General features: G+C 36.9%; 2 protein-coding genes across 3 annotated transcripts in view; both read left to right on the top strand.

The window, feature by feature from the left end:
• Nucleotides 1–10,701, top strand: part of LOC107046491 (alpha-tocopherol transfer protein) — a 34,497-nt gene extending 23,796 nt beyond the window's left edge. Inside the window, exons 1-3 of one of the 2 annotated variants that reach the window (XM_015269113.1) lie at nucleotides 3,576–3,629; nucleotides 6,369–6,732; nucleotides 10,322–10,701. In XM_015269113.1, coding sequence (XP_015124599.1) covers nucleotides 6,376–6,732; nucleotides 10,322–10,579 — 615 coding nt within the window. In that variant the 5' untranslated portion in view covers nucleotides 3,576–3,629; nucleotides 6,369–6,375 and the 3' untranslated portion in view covers nucleotides 10,580–10,701. Of the gene's footprint in view, nucleotides 1–3,575; nucleotides 3,630–6,368; nucleotides 6,733–10,321 lie in introns of those variants that run through there. The other variant, XM_015269112.1, reaches the window with a different exon arrangement.
• A 3,456-nt stretch (nucleotides 10,702–14,157) lies between these two features.
• On the top strand, nucleotides 14,158–19,070 carry LOC107046496 (alpha-tocopherol transfer protein-like). The gene is made up of 3 exons (XM_015269119.2): nucleotides 14,158–14,691; nucleotides 16,741–17,104; nucleotides 18,746–19,070. The coding sequence occupies exons 1-3, from the start codon at nucleotides 14,408–14,410 to the stop codon at nucleotides 19,001–19,003; spliced, it is 906 nt and encodes a 301-aa protein (XP_015124605.1). The 5' UTR covers nucleotides 14,158–14,407; the 3' UTR covers nucleotides 19,004–19,070.
• Nucleotides 19,071–20,975: the final 1,905 nt, after the last annotated feature.

Here is a 20,975-nt window from a genome sequence, read left to right as displayed (position 1 = left end):
TAGAAAAATCAATGGATTTTTTTCTACAAACAAATATCTATTAAAAATGCAGCGGAAAGTTGCATAATTTTCAATGGAATTGACGCAAAAAAAAATCTACAAAAAATAATCTTTCTTTTATTGCAATTCTATTTTTCAATAGAATTGCAATAAAACAAATAGAATTTTCATAGAACTCCAATAGAAATTCAATAGGAATTCTTAGAGAAAGTGCCAGATTTTATATTCGATGACAGAGGAAAAAATCAGTAAATTTCAAATTTTATAGAAAGTTCAGTGGAATTCCATTTTTTTTTTATAGTAAGAAGACAAGGATTTTCCAAAGTATTCAAATTTTAAATCGATATTCTAAAAATGCATAAATATCATTCTATTCCACCCTCCACTCGAAACGACACGACTCAATCGGAGCTGAGTTCTAAGCGTTGAGCCACAGCTCAAACTCAAGTGCCGGGTTATGCCGTCTGATGAGCGTTCGACTGTGAGCCGGTATGGAGCGGCGTGTCGCGGCGTGAACTCGGGTCAAGCGGCAAGCCGAGGCTGAGCTCGCGCTCACCCGAGTTGCGGCTGAATCCCCGGTTGAATTTCTACCCGGGAGCTCAGCCTCGGCTTGCCGCTTGACCCTTGTTCACGCCGCGACACGCCGCTCCATACCGGCTCACAATCGAACGCTCATCAGACGGCATAACCCGGCACTTGAGTTTGAGCTGTGGCTCAACGCTTAGAACTCAGCTCCGATTGAGTCGTGTCGTTTCGAGTGGAGGGTGGAATAGAATGATATTTATGCATTTTTAGAATATCGATTTAAAATTTGAATACTTTGGAAAATCCTTGTCTTCTTACTATAAAAAAAAATGGAATTCCACTGAACTTTCTATGAAATTTGAAATTTACTGATTTTTCCCTCTGTCATCGAATATAAAACCTGGCACTTTCTCTATGAATTCCTGTTGAATTTCTATTGGAGCTCTATGAGAATTCTATTTGTTTTATTGCAATTCTATTGAAAAATAGAATTGCAATAAAAGAAAAATTATTTTTTGTAGATTTTTTTTTGCGTCAATTCCATTGAAAATCATGCAACTTTCCCCTGCATTTTTAATAGATATTTGTTTGTAGAAAAAAATCCATTGATTTTTCTAGATAATTTATTCTGTTAGGATTTCTTCCACAGAAACTATTGGGCATGAATTTTCCAAGTTTTGTTCCTGCATTTGATTAAAAGAAAAGAAGAAAAACCGAGCGGAAAAAACTTAGAAATCTTACGCCTAAGAAAATCTATAGGAACATAAAAACCTATTTACTTTCTTGCACCAAATTTTACCTTAACAAAAAGACTCTATGAAGTTGCATAATCTCCTATAGAATTGGCGCAAGAAACGAATAGAATTCTAATAGAACTTCCAGAGAATTCTCATAGAATTCCAATAGAAATTTAATAGAAAGCGCTAGGTTTTTCTGTTGAATTTTTTCATGCGTGTTATTTTGGCATACCTGTATTCAACATTTCCCTAATAAATCGTAGAATATTCTTAGAACTCGTAGGCCTATCGAAAAATGAAGAATATCCTCTCCTGTAGCGTTGATAATTAATAATAAAGGTTCGTTAACGTTTTTCAAGTGATTATTTTTCTTGATTTTGTTTGTTGTATTCGCGAGAAAAAAGAAAGTTTTGACTACGTTTCAGTGAATTGTTCTACCTTGTATTTTCAGATTAATCCCATTCGAGTAGTTAATATCACGCTATTTCTGATGAGCTTGTGATTGTTCATCTGAAAAAGCATGCCATCTTCACATTTATTCGATTGTTTTTTCGCTCAAATCACGATGCCATCGGACCTGTCAAATCATTATTGAGGTTAAGTATACTGGGATTGAGTAATTGGAGATGAACCTGAGGTTGAGCAGTGGCCATTCAACTAAAGCCCGGCGAAGCGTTTCGCGTAACAGTCTAACGCTGGGCTGTGAGCGCGTGACGCGGCTCAACCTCGGGTACATGTGACGCGCGTGAAGTTTATCCCAAGCCGGGGCGGAGTGGCGTATTTCTAGCTGGGATACGGGTTCCGAGCCGAGCTCGAGCGGCGTGATTTCTACCCGGGTAGACGTGCACCTTTTGATGTTTAGTTGGTGTTTATAAAAATCCCATTTTTTGCCAAATCGTGGTTAGTACTTTGTTACTTGTTTTGTTCCTGTTTCGATTGTGTGGTTTTCAATCTAATGAAGTTCTACTTCTAAGCCTGGTGGCTTTATCCCCTCATTGTGGTAACGGCAAGTACTAAATCAAATGAAGGTGGCATTTATTAGGTTCACAACACAGTAACTTATATATTCATTGGAAACAGGAGATGCTATGAAACTGAACTAACTATCACCTTTTCAAGAATGTTTCGTCTTTTTCTAAACATGTACTTCGAACGAAAACCGTGTAATAATTATTGTGCAAAAATATTTTTTCAATGTAAGGTTTTCCATATATAATTACCGTGCGGGAGGTCGGCGAAAAAGTGAGACTCATTATCATTAAAAGACGTGCAGGTAAGTTACAATGTCTTCATGTCAGTGTAATCTCCTCATTAAATACTGGTGTTATTAACAGTCGAAAATGAATACTTTAAAAAAGCCTCAACATTGTTTTCTGTAATTAGGAAAGTTTGAAAAATAATTAGCAAAGAATGAAAGTTTGAGAAATAAAAGAAATAATAGTTTTCAAATTCATAATATTGAAAAATATTTCGGAAGCTTCGTCAACCATCAGATATCATAAGTCCAAAACGAATTCAGTAGCGAAACGGTAAACCGGGTTAAGTCGATTTTTACTTTTGACTAAGAAAGATGGCAAAATTTTTCTCATGACCTTTTTTATAACCCACAATTGGCTCTGCAAAAAATTTCGTGGCAAAAATTTATTCTGTCTCTTTCAGATTCCGAGATATTCGTCAAAAACTGGCCAATAGTCAAAATCGACTTGACCGGTTTACCGCTTCGCGACTGAATTGGAATTTGAGATTTTTCGGGAACAGATTAGTAAATAGGTTATTAGTTAATTAACAACTAGTGACAATATTCATCCGTAATGAAGGAAGTTTGATAACAGGTTGAAATGAGTACGAAGAGGTAATTATGCCCTATCATAGCTACAATGTCATTTATTAGCGCAGCGTCACGCCAATTGGAGGAGGCTGTTTCAGAGATGGTGATGGGCTTTGTGTATACGAACACCATCGTTCCAGACGTATATATTACAAACGGTCTTGAGAATAGGCTCCTATAGGAGCTGTGTAGATTCTGCTCGGGAAATAACTATCTCAAATCATACGACCAGCTCTGTTACCAATCAGTACGAAGTTGAACCTCTCATTATACAGAGCACGGGTGAACTACGCGTAAAAAGACAAGTTGTCGGTAACTTTGTAATTCAATTCCACAAAGAAGTGAACTCTATTATTAACCAGAGAAATCCATCGTTCGATTACATACACCATTGCTAAAGCAAAATTCATTTAGAAGAAGCGTAAGACATGTCGAAAAAAAAAAAATTAAAAATGGCAGTAATACACCCAGTGCCTTTCGAGGAGCTTCTGAAGCGTGAACCTGAACTCAAGGAATCTGATATTCAGACACTGCAAAATGTGCGTTTTGATGTCATCTATCTAGATTGAAAAGTTTACGTTTTTGTATTTATTTGGTTGGGATTCACTTTTGCGCATTATGACATGGGTAAAACTCGGGGAAACCATTTGAAACGTTGGCTTCTAGTTAAGATTGTCAATGAACATTCCTATATCAAATTTTCAAATTTTAGGTCGATGCACTGAGAGAAATTTCAATGGTAAATCTTCAATGGTAAATCATTTTTTGTCATGAAGTATGAGTGGGATTGGCCTTCATATCTTCAAAAAATGGTAATCCTCATGCCTTCATTTTTTGAAAATATACATTGGCATCCATTCGGAAGCCGACTACCAATGAAATTGGTAGAAATGAAAATAGGAGAAAAAAAAATTGTGGAGAGTAGCAGTCATATGTAGTCTGTCAAATGGCTTCTGTCGCGCTGCTTGTTTTTATTTCGAATTAGGTGTATCCACTGGTGGTTTCCGGGGTATTCCCTCGTTAAGCTTTTTTCAGTTTTCCAAAAGGTTTCATGGATTGAAGAAAAAACAAGTGAGAAATTGCTCTTGTATTGCATACAGTAGATTTTCAACTTGATTGAATGTTATCATCATCATTATTCATATTATGCCTTTCTGCTATACAACCGATTGTCTTGCGGTTCTGTCTCTCCCCTCAGCCGTTTGATAAAATGTTAATAGAAAAATTTTATTTATAGATTCTTCAATGAATTTGAAACATCACATTTGAAGAAACCGTCATATGGCTCACTTTTAGGGAAATTGATGAAAAATTCGAAATTTTAAAAAATCCTCATAAAAATCACATCAACCCAGATAACTGTCATAATCATCTTTTAACTTCGACTTAATGTCATTTAAGCTATGATTTAATTCATTTGAAGCGTGATATCCAAAGATATTCTTGGGATTCTGATTTTTTTAAAATAGAGAATTTTTGCAAATATTCAAATAAATCAAAATAACGATTATTGCTATCGCCTTTATCTTCAAACTCAATCAAAAGGAAACCCAAACAAATTTTCTAAGCAATTATTCAATGATTTCAGATTTTTTAGCGATCATGAGAAAACCAATTTTTGAAAAAATTCAAAAATTGAAAAAATTGATAGGTGAATTTAATTTAAATTTTTTTTTTCTCGTATACCCTTTCGGGTCTTTACGATTTGTTCCCTTCCCACCCCTAACCCCCTGTGCCGCATTCGCCGAAGGACAAGGGAAAACCTCATTTTTGAGGGAAAAACCTGCCCAGATACAGTCGTCTCTTGCGAGACTCCTGCTCGATAATGAAACCGTGAGATTTAGAGTGTCACAAATTTTAGCCCCCCCAGCCGGGAATCGAACCCGGGTCTCCCGCATGCCAATCCGACACTCTAACCACCCAGCCACCGCCGTCGGTGAATTTAATTTTAATTAATAGCAAAAAATTTGAATGATTACAATGCTTCCATTTAGAAGTAAAAATGATCTTGCTCGCAAAACGTCGAATTTTTGGAAAACCCGTAAATTCCTTCGACATTCCTAGAAAATCCGATAGTTTTTTAGATTTTTATTGAAAAATAGAAAATAAAAATTACGAAATCAGCTATGTAGGAGAAGAATTTCAAAAAACTAATTCGTAATTGTTATTGTACACATTTTATTAAGAATTCTGAAAGAAAAACCTCTGTAGCTTAAAAATTGGAGGCCCTGGACTATTTTTAACATTGTGTCTGCGGGCAAACAGAAAATAAACTAATAAATAATTTTTTCCCACTAATTATGCGTTTTTAGACATATATAATCAATCTTCAATACCCACGACAGTTAAAACTCGTTGTAGCCTCCCCTTAAGGACATAATGCAGTCGTTTCCAACAGCTTGTAACTTATAAATTTCTCGTTATTAATCAAAATGAAGAAATACGTAGGAGTAGCGAAGTTTTAAAGGAAGATAAGTCAATTTTGACTATTGACCAGTTTTCAATCAATATCTCGGAATCTAAGGCAGATAGCAAAATTTTTGTTATAACCTTGTTTTTGTGAGGAATTGGAGTTAGGGTGGATGTGGGAGAAAATGTGAAGGGAAATGCCGGAAAATTAACTTTGAGACGGATTATAAAATTCCCGTTTATTAGTGGGATCGAACCACTTCATTAACGTCTTAAATACACTCTTTGGCACAATTATAAATGTTGATAGTCGTTAAATTCACTGCTATTGTCTTCAAATTTAAATCCAGTTGATTCACTGATAATAAATGAACTTGAACTAATTAATGTGGTGATGTACTGAACGAAAGTATTAAATGTTGAATGCTATGAGCTTGACTCGATTATATCATTACTGAAACGATACCGTAACACAACTAACTGCTACTCGATATGAACTCGCTGATTTTCGGAATGCTACTGTAGGTTTTTCTCTACCGGGTGCCGCGCTGACCTGTGTCCGTTGTCGACCGTAAACAATATGGAGATTTTAGCTCCGTTTCGAACAAACCTTTTTGTGGAGCCGATTGAGTGCTGCAACAAATGTAATTACGAAAATTTCGCTATCTCCCTTAGATTCGGAAATATTCCTCAAAAACTCAACTGAAAGATAAGTCGACTTATCTCCGTTTACCGCTTCACTACTGGTATCTAATATTTGCCATCGAATTTTCATATTCAATAAAAAAATAACTCATCCAGAGTTGAAAATTCCCGATCCGAAGCGTTTATATTTAAATTAATTTTTATTATACTTTTCTAATTGACAGAGCTTATATGCAACTTGAGGGAGAAACCCCGGAAGGATTCGCGATAACTTACGGTCGTCTCATAGACGTCGGTCCTTCGCACTTCACTTGGAACAACACTATGAAGTTATGGAACATAGTTACTGACTTATGGATTCGTGAAAGAGGAACTATGAAGGGACATCTCTTCGTTGTAGACATCGAGGGGGTCACCTTCGGTCACGCTGGTCGGTTGAGTCCCCTGGGGTTTAAGAAATATTTCACATTCTTACAGGATGCGCTCCCAGTTCGTTTGAAGGGACTTCACTTCATTCACTCGTCACCAGTCATGGAAGTCATTCTCTCGATGATGAAACCTTTCATGAAAAAGGAATTGTTGGAGATCGTGAGTTTGATTTCTTACTACTAACGTTTATTCTTGTCTTACTATTTTTTGCAGTTGAAGTCTTATTTTTCATTATTCAATTCCCAATTCTACTAGAGCTGTCTAACTAAGAGAAGAAACACATTTCTGATAGGAACAACAAATTTTTTTCCAGTAACGTGATCTTGATGAATAGGGCAAACACTTCCAAGTTTTAAAGAAAATCGGAAAATTCTTCTGACAAGAATGAATAATTTTTAACAGTCTCGTTCAAGTTCGGTGCAATTGATAATCATTACGATATGTCAGTATTGATCATAGAGCTGCGGGACACCCTCGGTTTTCAACCATGTACCGATCAGTCGCGTACTAGTGCATAATTTTTTCTTCAATTCATTGAATATGATGAAGATGTTCGGAAGATGTATTTTTTAATCAAGTTAAAGGCTGGGAGCCCTCTGCGATACGACTCTATGGGTGTATTCCGCGAAATTCCCTTTAACCCTAGTCTGGTCAGCAAACGCGATCCTACGACTTTGGTCACCTCCGCGGGAATTCGCCGCCGTATTATTTAGGCTTTAGCGTTGCCAAATTCACTCTACACTGCCCGGGCGCGTTTAGCGAGTTTCCGGCAACGTCGCGTCATGGGCAATTTTATTTACCATGGGACAAAATAATTCATCTGTTCGAAATGATTTGTTTTCCTTACGAATTTTGAGAAATATGCTGTTCTGAAAACTACTATAATTTTTTAGACACTTCAATCGGCAAAGTCAAATTTTTTGAATTTTTCCGGTTAGCCAGTCAATTGTAATTAAGGAAAAACGACTCGCGGCGGGGTTTCCCTCATAGGGTGATCAATCTAGGTTTAATACATTCGGTAATAATGTCTCAATATATTTAAGAAAGATATGATATTTGAAGTTTCTGCAAGAAAAAATGTCACACAATACATGAAGAAATAGTCAAGGACATCTGATATCGAGAGATCCATTTTGATCTATTTTTACCAGTATCCGCCCCTTTTGGAACCATTGCGCCCTTATAATTGACTCCAAATTACATTTTTGCCATCTCTGAATGTTACGGACTTGAGTAAGAAAAAAAATAGACACTAGTACGCGATTGATCGGTCGATCGATTTCTGATCATCTTTCTGGGGGTGCACGGAGAGAAATATTCAGTAGTAATCCCCCAAGAGCTTCAAAATTATCGGATATTTCCCGATGGCTTCGTTGCAAACAAATGAGGGTGTCAAGTTTTGCAAGTTAAAAAATCCCGAGCGCTTGTGCGAAAGTTTTCTGCAAAACTTGGCAGGATGGTTTGTTTGCAGGGGAGTTTGAGGGAAATACCCGATTAATTTTGAATCTCAAGGGGTATTAGTCGGATTATTTTTCCCAATCGAATTTCGGCCAAGCAGAATGCAGTGGAGAACATCAGGTTAATTGGGGAAGATTTGACCAAATTATGTTAATAGAATAACCCGATTTCCATAGATGATCCGAAAAAATGAAGAGCTACTGCGAAATATTCAGGTAAAAAATATGAAGAACTACTGCGAAATATTCAAAAGCTAGGAGGAAATATCTGAGATAAAACTGTCGGGTAGCCTCAAATACTGTGCTCTGATTGGTCGAAATCCGATTGGGAAAAATAATCAATAAAAATTACGTATCTTTTCCGTAATTCCAGAGCGAAATGTGGTTGCAGGAAATTTTACGGAACTGTCACGGAATTTTTCCAGAGCGTTCTGTAATTTTTATCTGAATCTCCTGTGAAAAATTACGATGTCGTCACTTAAATTTTCTGAGTCGATTCCATAATCGGTGAGCGAATTATTCCGTAATTTTTACTAAACATTTCTCTCCGTGTGTCCTGCAGCTCTATTATGGAAGATTTCTCCGATTGTACCGAATTCAAATGAATTATTTTCCCAACTGTTTATTAGTGTATGAACAATCTTACGACTTACTTCAATCCTCCAAATCTTCGTCCCATTCGTCAAGAAAAAGGTTGTGTATTTGTTATATATCTTTCTGAACCCATTGATGTCTGAAATATTTGCGAAATTCTCTCGAAACTAGTTCAGATAACGATTTGGATTTTTGGGATCTTCATATGTGGACGTCTATATGAAGAGGCTCCACTTTGTCTGCGTGAAGTTATTTATACTTCGATAATATTGATAACATTCCATAGATTTTAATCCCAAAAAATGACCCTCATAAAACTCGGAAACAAAAATGACGGCGCTAGGGAACATCACAAAAATAATTAAAGATTGGTTTAACAGAGAAGAGTTTTTGGTTCCCAGTAATGTACGAAAATCCAGAACCATGGTACTGAAATCAAGAACCCTGGATTCTGAAAATGATTTCTTCAAAAACATGTTTGGAAATTAAGACTTAAACTTAACTCTTAAAAAATACTCTTGATCCATTCTGTAAACTCTGAAAAAACATTTCCCCCCCAAAAATTGCCCGAACTACTTGGATATTCTTGATTTAATTTTTTTAGAACCCCAGGGTTCTTGATTTTAGTATCCCAGATCTTCATTTGAGTACCCAACGGTTTCTATTTTAAGAACTCAAAGTACTGTATTTGAGAACCAAAGTGCCTTGATTTAAATACCATGGGATACTGGATTTTCGCTAAAAATTGCTAATAACTAGAAATTTTAATGAAATCGAGTACTTTTTATCTCTGGAATAAAGTATCAAGGATCAGAGAAATTCAGAGACTGTTATTGGAAACCAAGAACGTTTTTCCTCTGTAAATTGGGAGTTGCGCAGACGAAAACGCAAATATCTCAGAAACTAGAAGCTACCAAGTATGAAAAAATACTATAGAATTTCCCATAGGATATCCTATAAGAAATCCTATGGCGAATTCGAACATTTTCTGTAGGATTTTTAAGATAGGATTTCCTATAGGATTTCTTATAGGATATTCTATAAGATTTTCAATAGGATTTCCTATGAAATTTAGGGTCATAAAGCTCAAAATGAGGGTCAAAAGAGATCCTTATATGGGGGTCATATAAGGATCATATACGCGTCATATGGAGGTCATATGAAGATCAAGTGGGGGTCATATGGGGATCATGTGGGAGTCAGATAAGGGCCACATGTGGGTTATATAAAAGTCACATGAGGGTTACATGGGGACATACGAGGGTCATACAAAGGTCATAGGAGGCTCATGAGGATCAAATGACCTTCATATGACCCCCATATAATCCCTATATAACCCCCATGTAACTAAAAAATCTCATATGAAATCCTATAGGAAAACCTATCCGGAAAATCCTATAGGAAATGTTCGAATTCTCCATATGATTTCCTATAGAAAATCCTATAGGAAATGCTATAGAAAATCCTATAGGATTTTTTCATACGTGACAAAGTGAGCTCTCTTCATGGGCACGTCCACATATAAAAATCCCAAAAATTAGTAGCTCCAGAAGAAAACGTTGACATATTTTTTTGGAAGCTCAACGTTTTCTATGAAAAATAATTTTTTTACGAATCCTCATCCTGCACTTAAGTATCCATTCTACCACCCGAATTATTGCTTTGAATCATTATTCTATCTTTTTCATCAATTCTAGCTCCACGTGCATACCACCAACGACACTGTAGAGAAATTTTTCCCTGTCGACCTTCTGCCTAATGAATCAGGAGGTAAAGCCGGTTCTGTGATGGAACTACACATGGACAATATCAAGAAACTCGAGGCCAATCGGGATTGGTTTCTGGAGGACGAGCAGACCATGCGCGTCGACGAAACCCTGCGCGTTGGAAAGCAAAAGACTGCCACCGATCTGTTCGGAGTAGAGGGAAGCTTCAAGAAGCTAGACATTGATTAAAGCTTTTCTAAATGAATTTACAACCTGTTCTCTCAATCACAGTTGAAGTTATTCAACAGCCACTGATCATAGATTGATTTTTTATTAGATTTATAATAATGACAAAAATGCGAATGCAGTGTTGCAATCCATACAATAAAAGACTTTTCTCTCGATGCCTCATCAATATTTTGTGTAAATCATCAGCCACAATCATGATCAAGTTTGACGGTCTATAATAGTGTGCCATCAACTATTTTGACATGTTTTAAAATGAGTTTCTTTAATTAATTCTTTTCTAAAGTGTAGGAAACGCCTAAATTCCGTTCCTCACTTTTGCGTACTATTGATCATGATGAAGTAAATTCGTCGTAATATTGGAAATAATAAGTCCTGAGTAGCTTTGAGGCGCTTTGGAGAGACTTTCCAACATCAACAATAATATTGGAAAAGTGTACATTCTACGTGTTGTTTTACAATAAAAAAAACTCATAATCAAATAGGGGATTTTGACCCCCTTGGCCCTTGAACCTTGGTGTATCCTGAGACCCTTGCAGCCCTTTTGATCCTAAAGATCCCGAGGGTCTGCAGGGCCACTAAGGTCCCCTCTGTTACCGCTTTGTGTAACATCAAATAAACTTATAATCAAATGAAGGATTTTGACCCTCTTGGCCCTTGTAACCTTGGTGTACCCTGAACCGAAAATCCTAGTATAAATTGCGAGAGATACTGTGATATTAGCTGCCTCCGCGTCGTCGCCGAAATCCTCACCATGTGGCGCGGCCACGTCGCCGCAGTCCATTTCCGCGACCTTAGTATTGCCGATCTGTTTTCTCTTTTTATCATGAATGATTATTATTAATAAATATGGAAACGTTGATTACGCATTCCAAAAATATAAGACGTTTATTGAATCACCTTAACCCGTCAGTAGGCGCACGATTCTACCAGCATTCTTAACCCTCCTGAACTGGGGTTCGGTGCCCATCCGAGTTCACTGGCTCTGTGTTGCCACATTGGAGCCCTATACGTGAATAAAAATCTACACTGCACACATTTTTCTCGAATTAAACACCATTTATGCTCTAAAAAAATTAATTCGCGTTTTTTATGAGACGCCAAACACGGAACGTAATAGAGATGTTGAAGTTCCTAGTATGTCTGAACTGAAACGAACGACGTGACAACAGCACGGCTAAAAACTGACTACATGAGTCCACTGGCTCCGGGCGGCGAGGCGCCGTTTTTCCGTACCAGTCTCACTAAATTATTATTTTTCATGGTATTTATGGGGTTTTCAAGGGATAGGAATCTTACCAGTCCATTCTAGAGGGTTTGAACTAGGCATTGTAATTTTTACAAATTTTTTCATACATAATTTTGCATGCAACAAGAAAAAATCGAGAAAAGGGGGCGCTTTGCTCATTGAGCTAGTTCAGGAGGGTTAATAAGGCGCGTGATGAGAGAGTTGCCTAATTCCCATGTAGGAAAAAACGAACGGGCCGGGCTTGGCCCACGCCTGGTTGTCCGGCCTGCCGAACTTCGGGGCCCGTTCCTCAACCGGGACCGCGCCGGACTTGGTTCGAACCTGGAATGATAACACCGGGCCAGGTCTGGGCGCCCATCTCGGCTCAGCGTTGGCTGGCAGTGGTTGGCCAGGCTCAATTCNAGGTTCAACGAGGAAAAAAAATCAATACCGGCATGCGACTGGTGCCGCGCTGGCTGCCAAACTATTCATGGCAATTATCAATAATAACAAAAACAAAATAATTACCTTTTTTTAGAATGATTTTTAGTATTGATTGTGCCCTACCTACCAAACCCTAACGCAATCATCGCTGAAAAACCGATTTTGTTAACTTAAAATATTACCCCCTTAACGTGGGCCCGAACCCACGACCTCACGACTACTAATCCGACGCCCTAACCACTAGTCTACCACGCAATTCGGAAAACCTCTACTTTAAATCGTCCATATTAATTCCATCTCGGTTTTTTTCGACTTGAACGTTTTATTATTCAGTAGATAGAGATATTAAGTGATTCAACTATAGTTTAATTGGTAAATTAATTCAATAATGAATAACAATAATAATAATTATTAATTACAATAATAATTATAACAGTGATGATTAATGTTGAATGACGATTCTTCTTTTTTCGTAATACTGAGCGAATAACATATGACTTCAATACCTACAATGTCACCATTTTGTTACGATTACACCCTTAAAATTTTACCCTCAAGATTCCACCCTTACTGTTCAACCTTCACAATGTCAGCCTTATGATTTTTTTGCCCCTTTCCATCATTGCCCTTCCGACTTAACCCTTACAATTACAGCAATGGCTGGAGCCCAATGACCAAGCCCCGGGCCACTGCTGGTAGTCCCCAGGCATGGTCGAACCTCGGTCCAATCTTGGCCGCCCAGACCTGGCAACCTCAAGCTTGTTCCAGACTTGGCCCGTTTTTCCAACACTGGCATTTCCTACCTGGGAATAACTCCTAATCGGTCGCACCCCATCAACCGTGAGAGGTTGGCGAACGGAACAAACAGAGGGCTAAGCCCACTAATAATCAGGGTAAATAAAAGAATGAGATAATTATTATCTTCATGACCTATATAAAAAAATTTTCTCTCGTATACCCTGTCGGGTTTTTACGATTTGTTCCCTTCCCACCCCTCAACCCCCTGTACCGCATTCGCCGAAGGAAAAGGTAAAACCCCATTTGAGGGAAAAACCTACCCAGGTACAGTCGTCTCTTGCGAGACTTCCGTTCAACAATGAAACAGTGAGATTTAGAGTGTCACAAATATACCCCCAACCGGGAATCGAATTCGGGTCTCCCGCATGCCAATCCCACATTCTAACCACACAGCCATTTTTTTTAACAGAGTTTTTATTCAGTCAACAATCAATTATATACAGTACGTACATGTATAAAAACTAGTGTAAAAAATTATGTAAATATTGTTTTTTAAATAAACTTATGGCCAATTAGCGGCTCTCGAGTTTAAACTGGATATTGAGATTGTGTTTCTCTATTTGATTATCAAAAATATACCTATTAATAACTAATTATGCGCATTATTATATGCTAACAGTATTTGTTTACAACTAAAATGCCCAAAAAAGTATCTAACCACACAGTCATCGCCGTCGGGTCATGACTTGTATAATTAGTTTCAATAATTTAACCATAAAAACAATAATTTTTAGAATTTTAAAGATGAAGAGAGTTTTGTCATTCTCATATATGTATTTCAATTCCTTTATATTGCATTAAATTTGTACATCTATAACGTATTGCATGACTTGAGTGTTCCGTAAGTGAACTGCTCACCTACCAACACAAGTAATGTCGAGCAAAAGATGGCATCAAATTAATTGATTCCTGTCTAACGTCCACCAAAGTGGCCAAGAAAATGCACAGAATGCATGATATAATAGATAAAAATGTGAAAAATAGAGAACAGCTTATAATACAGACTGATCATGAATTATACCTATCGTGACTGCAACGTCATTCTTTAGCGCATAGTCACGACAATTTAAGAGCTCTGCGTGTTCTGCTCTTCGGAAAATGACTATCTCGATTCATACGAAGAGCTCATTTATCAATCAGTATAACGAATGAACTCCCGCCGTACAGTTCGTTTATAAACAAGGAAGAAAGCAGTTTGTCCAACATTCATTATTAATTTCCTGATCGAATTCCCCGGAAGAGGAAACTCTATCAATAACCAACATCATTAGCGAATAAAGATCATTGGTTTTTGATCCAATACATAATCAGTAAAATAAAACTTAACATCGAAAATATTAAAGGAAGGCAATAAAGAAGAAATGGCAGTGGTACCTCCAGTGCCCTTCGAAGAACTCCTGAAACGCGAACCTGAGCTCACGGAGTCTAATATTCAAGCGCTACGGGAATGGTGCTTGAAGCAGCCGCATTTGCCAAAAATTTCGGACACTGATTTAGCGGTATTTCTGCACAGCAATTACTATCGAATGGAACCAACGAAGAACACAATCGAAACATATTACACGATTCGCACCCATCTACCAGAGTTCTTCAATAATCGAGATCCATTCGCAGTAAAGGAACTTCGTCAGGCTTTCAACACTGCGTGAGTTTGGGATGAATAAGTTATTGTTGCAATAAACCTGATAGATCAATCCCAGAGTTAACTCTGGGTCAACTCTGGATTTATGGAAAAAACCCAGCGAAGAAAGAGAGAAACTCTGGGAAATTTCCATGAGCCCAGAGTTAACTCTGGGTCAACTCTGGATTTATGGAAAAAACCCAGCGAAGAAAGAGAGAAACTCTGGGAAATTTCCATGAGCCCAGAGTTAACTCTGGGTTTGATTCATCAGGGAAAGCATCGTTTTGAAATTTTTCAATACCATGTTTCAGTTAATGCCACGAGAAACTTTCCGTATCGTTAATGAGAATTAAATGATTATATTTTTTTTCGTAATTCGTCAAATCAAAGCATCACTCGCCCGAAAAAATGTCACAGAACCAGAACAGGGCGCGTATTGTTTCCCATGGATACCAGATTAATGAAACCGTAAAGGTTCTTACTTTTATTAATTTTTATCCCAATACTAATGCGAAAAACGAATGGTTTCAACAAAGTTTTTTACAATGAGAATTTAATTGATGGATAATTTATTCCGAATCGTGATAATCCTCTTCATCTTCTTCTACGTTTCTCTTTTGCTTTTTGCATTCTTTTTTATTTTTAGGGATGTATTATGTACTGTATACGTATATACTATTTTATATATATATTTTTTATAGAAGTATATATTTTGTTATTACAGTAAGAAATGAATTTCTCTTTTTTTACAATTACTGAAAACAAAAGATTACAGTACGTAAAAAATATACATAGACATCATATTACATTACTTGATAGAGAGAATAGAGAGTTCAATAGAAATCCAATAGAATTGTCTAACGAATTCGTAAGGTTTTTGTATCAAATTTTTTTGGATGTGCAAGTCGATATTTAAGACTTTTTTTATTATTTGAAATTGATACTTCCGTGAATGAATGATTAAATAAATTATTACTTGAAAAATAGAAGACCTCCACCATGTGCCAGTTTCTGCCACCTGGGAACGCCATGTTCCAGTTATTGCCACCCTATTATTATTATTATTATTATTATTATTATTATTATTTAAGTTAGAAGTGTTTGTCGACCGTGATGAACTCATTATCGTGTTTTCACAGTAAAAACGAATGTCTGAATTTCACACACCTTTTGTAGACATTTTTCAGGCGCTAAAAAACGTCTGAATAAAATGAAAATGTGTCGGAAATTCAGACGAACATGTGCCCAAACATCTTAATTCATGTTTGAAATTCAGACATTCGTTTTTGCTGTGTTGTTTTAGCCCTAAAGAGGACCTGCAGATTGGGTCTAAATGTCGGATTTTTTAACAAAATGATTCAGTAGCGAAGCGGTAAAACGGTACAAGTCAATTTTGACTATTGACCAGTTTTCAATGAATATCTCGGAATCTATGGGAGATGGTAAAATTTTTGGTATAACCTTTTTTGTGTAGCTGATCGAGTGCTACAACAAATGTGGACACGAAAATTTCTGTCTCCCTTACATTCGCGAATATTCATCAAAAACTTAACTGGGAGATAAGTCGACTTAAACCATTTTCCTACTTCGCCACTGAATTATTCTTTGATTTATTAAACTCCCGAGACCGCAAGGCCGAACAAAAATAACGATAATTATTATTATTGTAATTGTTGTTTGCGGTACAAGTTAATGCCGGGTACAAAAAAAGCGCGCAATAGTGATATTATTGAATAGCATTCTCCCACTATTATGGATTGGTGTCAAATTGTAATTGGGGGGGGGGAATATCCCAATAAGTTCTACTTTTCACCAATCGCAGACATTTTGTTACTCAATTTTGGATATTTGTAATTACGCAATTACGATCATTCTTTTTCCTATGGCTGAAGGAGTATAAAATTCCCTTTGCACTAAGACGATTTGTTTACTTTTCTTCAGTCAATTTTAAATTCTTTCCATTAAAAAAAAAATCGATGGGGGGGGGCAGAAACCGTGGCAGTTACTGGCACATTGACGGTACATGATGAATCACAAAATGCATTTGGAAATTAATTTCTTTCTAATTTACAGAGCTTACATGCGACTTGAAGGACAAACTCCGGAAGGCTACGAGATAGCCTTCGGCCGTCTGATTGACTTTGACGCTTCCCACTACGTCTACAATGACTGTATGAAATTATGGAACATGGTTACTGACTTATGGATTCGCGAGAAGGGGACCATGAAGGGGCATATCTTTGTCATAGACATCGCGGGGGTCACTTTCGGTCACGCCGGGAGATTGAGTCCTATGGGCCTAAAGAAGTACCTTACGTTCTTGCAGGAAGGACTTCCGGTGCGTCTGAAGGGACTTCACTTCCTTCACTCTATGCCAGTTATGGAAGTCATTCTGGGGATGATGAAACCTTTCATGAAGAAGGAATTGCTAGAAATAGTAAGGATGATAGTTTCCAGATGTTTATCCATTTTTCGAAAATCTAACTGTATCATGACTTAAATTGATAACTACTAGAAGATTCCAACAATAAGGAATGAATGCAAATCGCAGCAATAATCTTCAACTAGCGAACGGGCGCTTCGCATTCGTTGCTAGATTAGTTTATACCATATTATTTTATTTGAGTTTTTTCGCCTTTTCCATCTTCAGGATTAGATTAAAGTAGCTCTACCCTTACGGTAAATTCAAAGATTATTGAAAACTGCAAAAAAATTGCAGAAAACTCGATTAGATTCGGAATTCAAATTTTTTTCTCAATTTAATTATCGTTTTGGTTTTTCAAAGAAGAAATGTTTAAAAATCAGGATTTAACCCAGTGTCTTATGTGAAAATCAACATTTCCATTGTAATCAAAGATTAAAATCTGAATTTTTTTAGATAATACTGACTGGGTATGAATTTTTTCAAATTTTTTCCATACAATTTAGTTGAAAAATTAAAAAACTGAAAATATCCAAAAGTACAGCGTAGCCCGGTCGGAGGGTAGAGCTACTTTAAGTTAATTCGATTCATTCTTATTCTTGATATATATATTTTTGGCAACTGTAAAATTGCACCTTTCACGGCCCTACCGACGAATAACCCCATGAAATATCTTTATGTCATTAGGCCCGATAAACTGCGATTCTAACCTCGCTTCGCTCGGTTAGATCGTGGTTTTCGGGCCCAACGACATAAAATATCGTGTCATACGGCGATAAAAGCATTATAATCACATTCGCCAGATAATGCTTTTATCGCCTGATGACATAATATACTATTTCGAATGAGGAAAGAATACTCATCATTCGATTTCTATCCTTGTCTTTTGATTAGAATGATGAATGTAATGAATGGCATTGAATAGCAAAAATCCCGAATTGGAGACTGAAAATTTTTTAAGAAGGATAATCAGCTAGAAAATGTAGAAATTTGGTTTTCTTCATTTGTGTCGGTGGAAACTTGTATTTACAGTTTTTTCTTGAAATATGGAAAGAATATGAATAGTTTCAAGTTTTAGGATCTCATTTTAACGAGACGAAATGAAAAAATGCAAAACACCGTGGAACGAAATGAAAAATTTAATTTTTCAATATCTCCGGAAAGTTTTAAAATCGATATATTTTTTCGAATATTGAAAGAATACCCATAAAGTCGATTTCTATCCTTGTCTTTCCATAGAACACATAGAATGAATGATGAAAATTAAGAATTGGAGACTAAAAATTTTATGCGACTATTATTACGTAATATCTCTGAGACAAAAAAAGCTTTTTCGGGTCCACAAATTTCCATTCGAGAAAAGTTTTTTCATTAATTCTTACAAATCCCTTTCTGTTTTTTTTTTTGTTATCGTTATTTTACATCGCTTCCACCCGGTTAGGGTATACGGCGATGATGATCAAGACTTTAAATGGTTAGATCGCCCCATTCTACCCGGCCGGGATTTGAACTCGGAACCTGTCGCATGTGAGGCAACGAACTTACCCACTGCGCCAAGCCGGAGGAATTGGCGAATCTTTATGTCATGGATTCGTCTCCTTCCACCACTCGACTTACGGCATTGATTTATGATTTGATCATTTACATTAATTTCAGCTCCACATCCATACGACTAACGATACCGTTGAGAAATTCTTTCCTACTGAACTACTGCCGAACGAATCAGGAGGTAAAGCTGGTCCTATTATGGAACTCCACGCGGAAAATATTAAACGACTCGAGGCTAATCGCGAGTTTTTCCTGGAGGACGAGCAGACTATGCGAGTCAATGAGGCTTTGCGCCCTGGAAAGCAAAAGACTGCCACTGATCTTTTTGGAGTCGAGGGGAGCTTCAAGAAGCTGGACATAGATTGAAAATAATTTCAATGGATTTAAGAATTTTCTATTAATTATATGGATTTTGTTATTGCTTTATGAATAAAAAAACGGGAAATTTGAGAAATAAATACTGAACATTTGATTTTACCCATCAAGAATGTCTCCCTGCATGGGATGTTTCTGATGCGAGAAGGGAGATCTCTCGCAATTCAAGACGAGACAAAAGCAGAGAATAGTTCTGTAGTGACGAGCCAAGACGAGGAAGCCCTGTCTATTATGTAAATTAATTTTTTGGACAATTTTACTCCCCCGCTCTGTCTACATATATTGAATTTCGAAAGGTCCCCCCCCCCATGTGTGAGTGAAATTTGTGACACTCTAAATCTCACGGTTTGATTTGTCGAGCGGGAGTCTCGCAAGAGACGACTGTACCTGGGCAGGTTTTTCCCTCAAATGAAGTTTTCCCTTATCCCTCGGCGAATGCGGTACAGTGGGTTCGGGGGTTGGATGGGAACAGAACGTAAAACCCCGAAAGGGTATACGAGAGAAAAAAATATAGAGAAATTACATAATGACTGACGTACAAGAAAAAAGCACATCCATAAATGACCACATTATTTATGTAAAGTCGCAGTACAGTGTCAACAGCAAAACTGAACTTCCTTACCACCGGCTTCGCTCTTCTCCGTTCCAGAATTCTATTTTTTTCCAAATCACCAACACTTAACATATTGTGAAACATTACCTAATGCTAACATAGTATAATGAGGGAGAGATGAAGCAAGTAAGGGGCTTTATGACAAATCATGAAAATACATTTTTGAAGTGTAATTTCCTTAGCTCAAAAAAATGGCACTTCATTCTAAAATGACCTTCTAAAGTCATCCAAGTAATTGTTTCTCCGTGTAGTGAAGTTCTCATAGCGCTGTCAATGGTCACGTTTTTAGCAGAGAAATTTTATGAAATTTATGAATTCCCTTACTCACATCCGCAAAAATGCTTGATAATGAAAACTTCAAAAGATGTGTAGTAAACGGTGAAACTAAAAATTCGTGACTTTGATTTCTGAAAGACTTGGGTAGCTAATATGAATGTAACCCCTCACGTACGGGCTCTGTATGTTATACCGACCCATGCAAAAACGCACGGCTCTTTTCAAAATTGAATATTTCCGAAACTATGGCAGATAATACAATCGGACTAATACCATTGGGAAGGTGAATACTGTAGCTTTAATTATATATTTTATTTATAATTTTTCCTCTATCAGAAAATATGGGATGCGAAGAGTATCAAGCGTGTGGTAGACTTGTTATCAGAAAGGCCCCGTACGTGAGGGGTTAAATTTTTTGAGATACCTTATGTAATAATTATGGGTGCTCAGGTAGTTGTACGGGACCTCCCTACCAGTTCCTCCCTTCAAGGGGTATATAATTTTTAAAATTGTAAATTCGAATATGAATTAAATTCAACAACGCAGGGTATGGCAATTTAATAACAAACCATACCAGCGTTTAGCGTTACCCAGAGTTCGCGATGTGGACACAGCTAATACGTGAACCTCAAAAAGCTGAAATAATAGAATGAAGGGGCAACTAATGGCCACCGTTTCCTCGAAATTTTTAAACAAATTTCCTGCTTAAACTTATTAATATTTTTTGAACCCAAAACACATTGATCTTCATCATCACTTCCTGGAGATTAATGTGCTTCGATTTGTAAAAATATTGATAACTTTCGGCAGGAAATTCGTTCAAAAATGTGGAAAATGATCAGCATTCTGTCACCCTTTAAATTGACCAAGTCACATTCATTTAGTTTCACCTAATAACCTACGATGAATTATCATGTTGCAAAGCTGCAGTTTTCACGTTTTCATTCTTATCAATAATGAATAGAAACGTGAAGAATGCATTGTTGATAATAATAGAATCGTGAAGAATGTAGCCAGATAGCTGGTTGTAATGGATACAGAAAATTAATTATACCTGTCGTGACTGTAATGTCA

The sequence above is a fragment of the Diachasma alloeum genome, unplaced genomic scaffold, assembly GCF_001412515.2.
Source record: "Diachasma alloeum isolate Michigan unplaced genomic scaffold, Dall2.0 Dall_scaffold_01437, whole genome shotgun sequence".
NCBI classification, from domain to species: domain Eukaryota; kingdom Metazoa; phylum Arthropoda; class Insecta; order Hymenoptera; family Braconidae; genus Diachasma; species Diachasma alloeum.
Note: the sequence above shows the minus strand (reverse complement) of the source record. Positions and strands in the feature narration are given on the sequence as shown.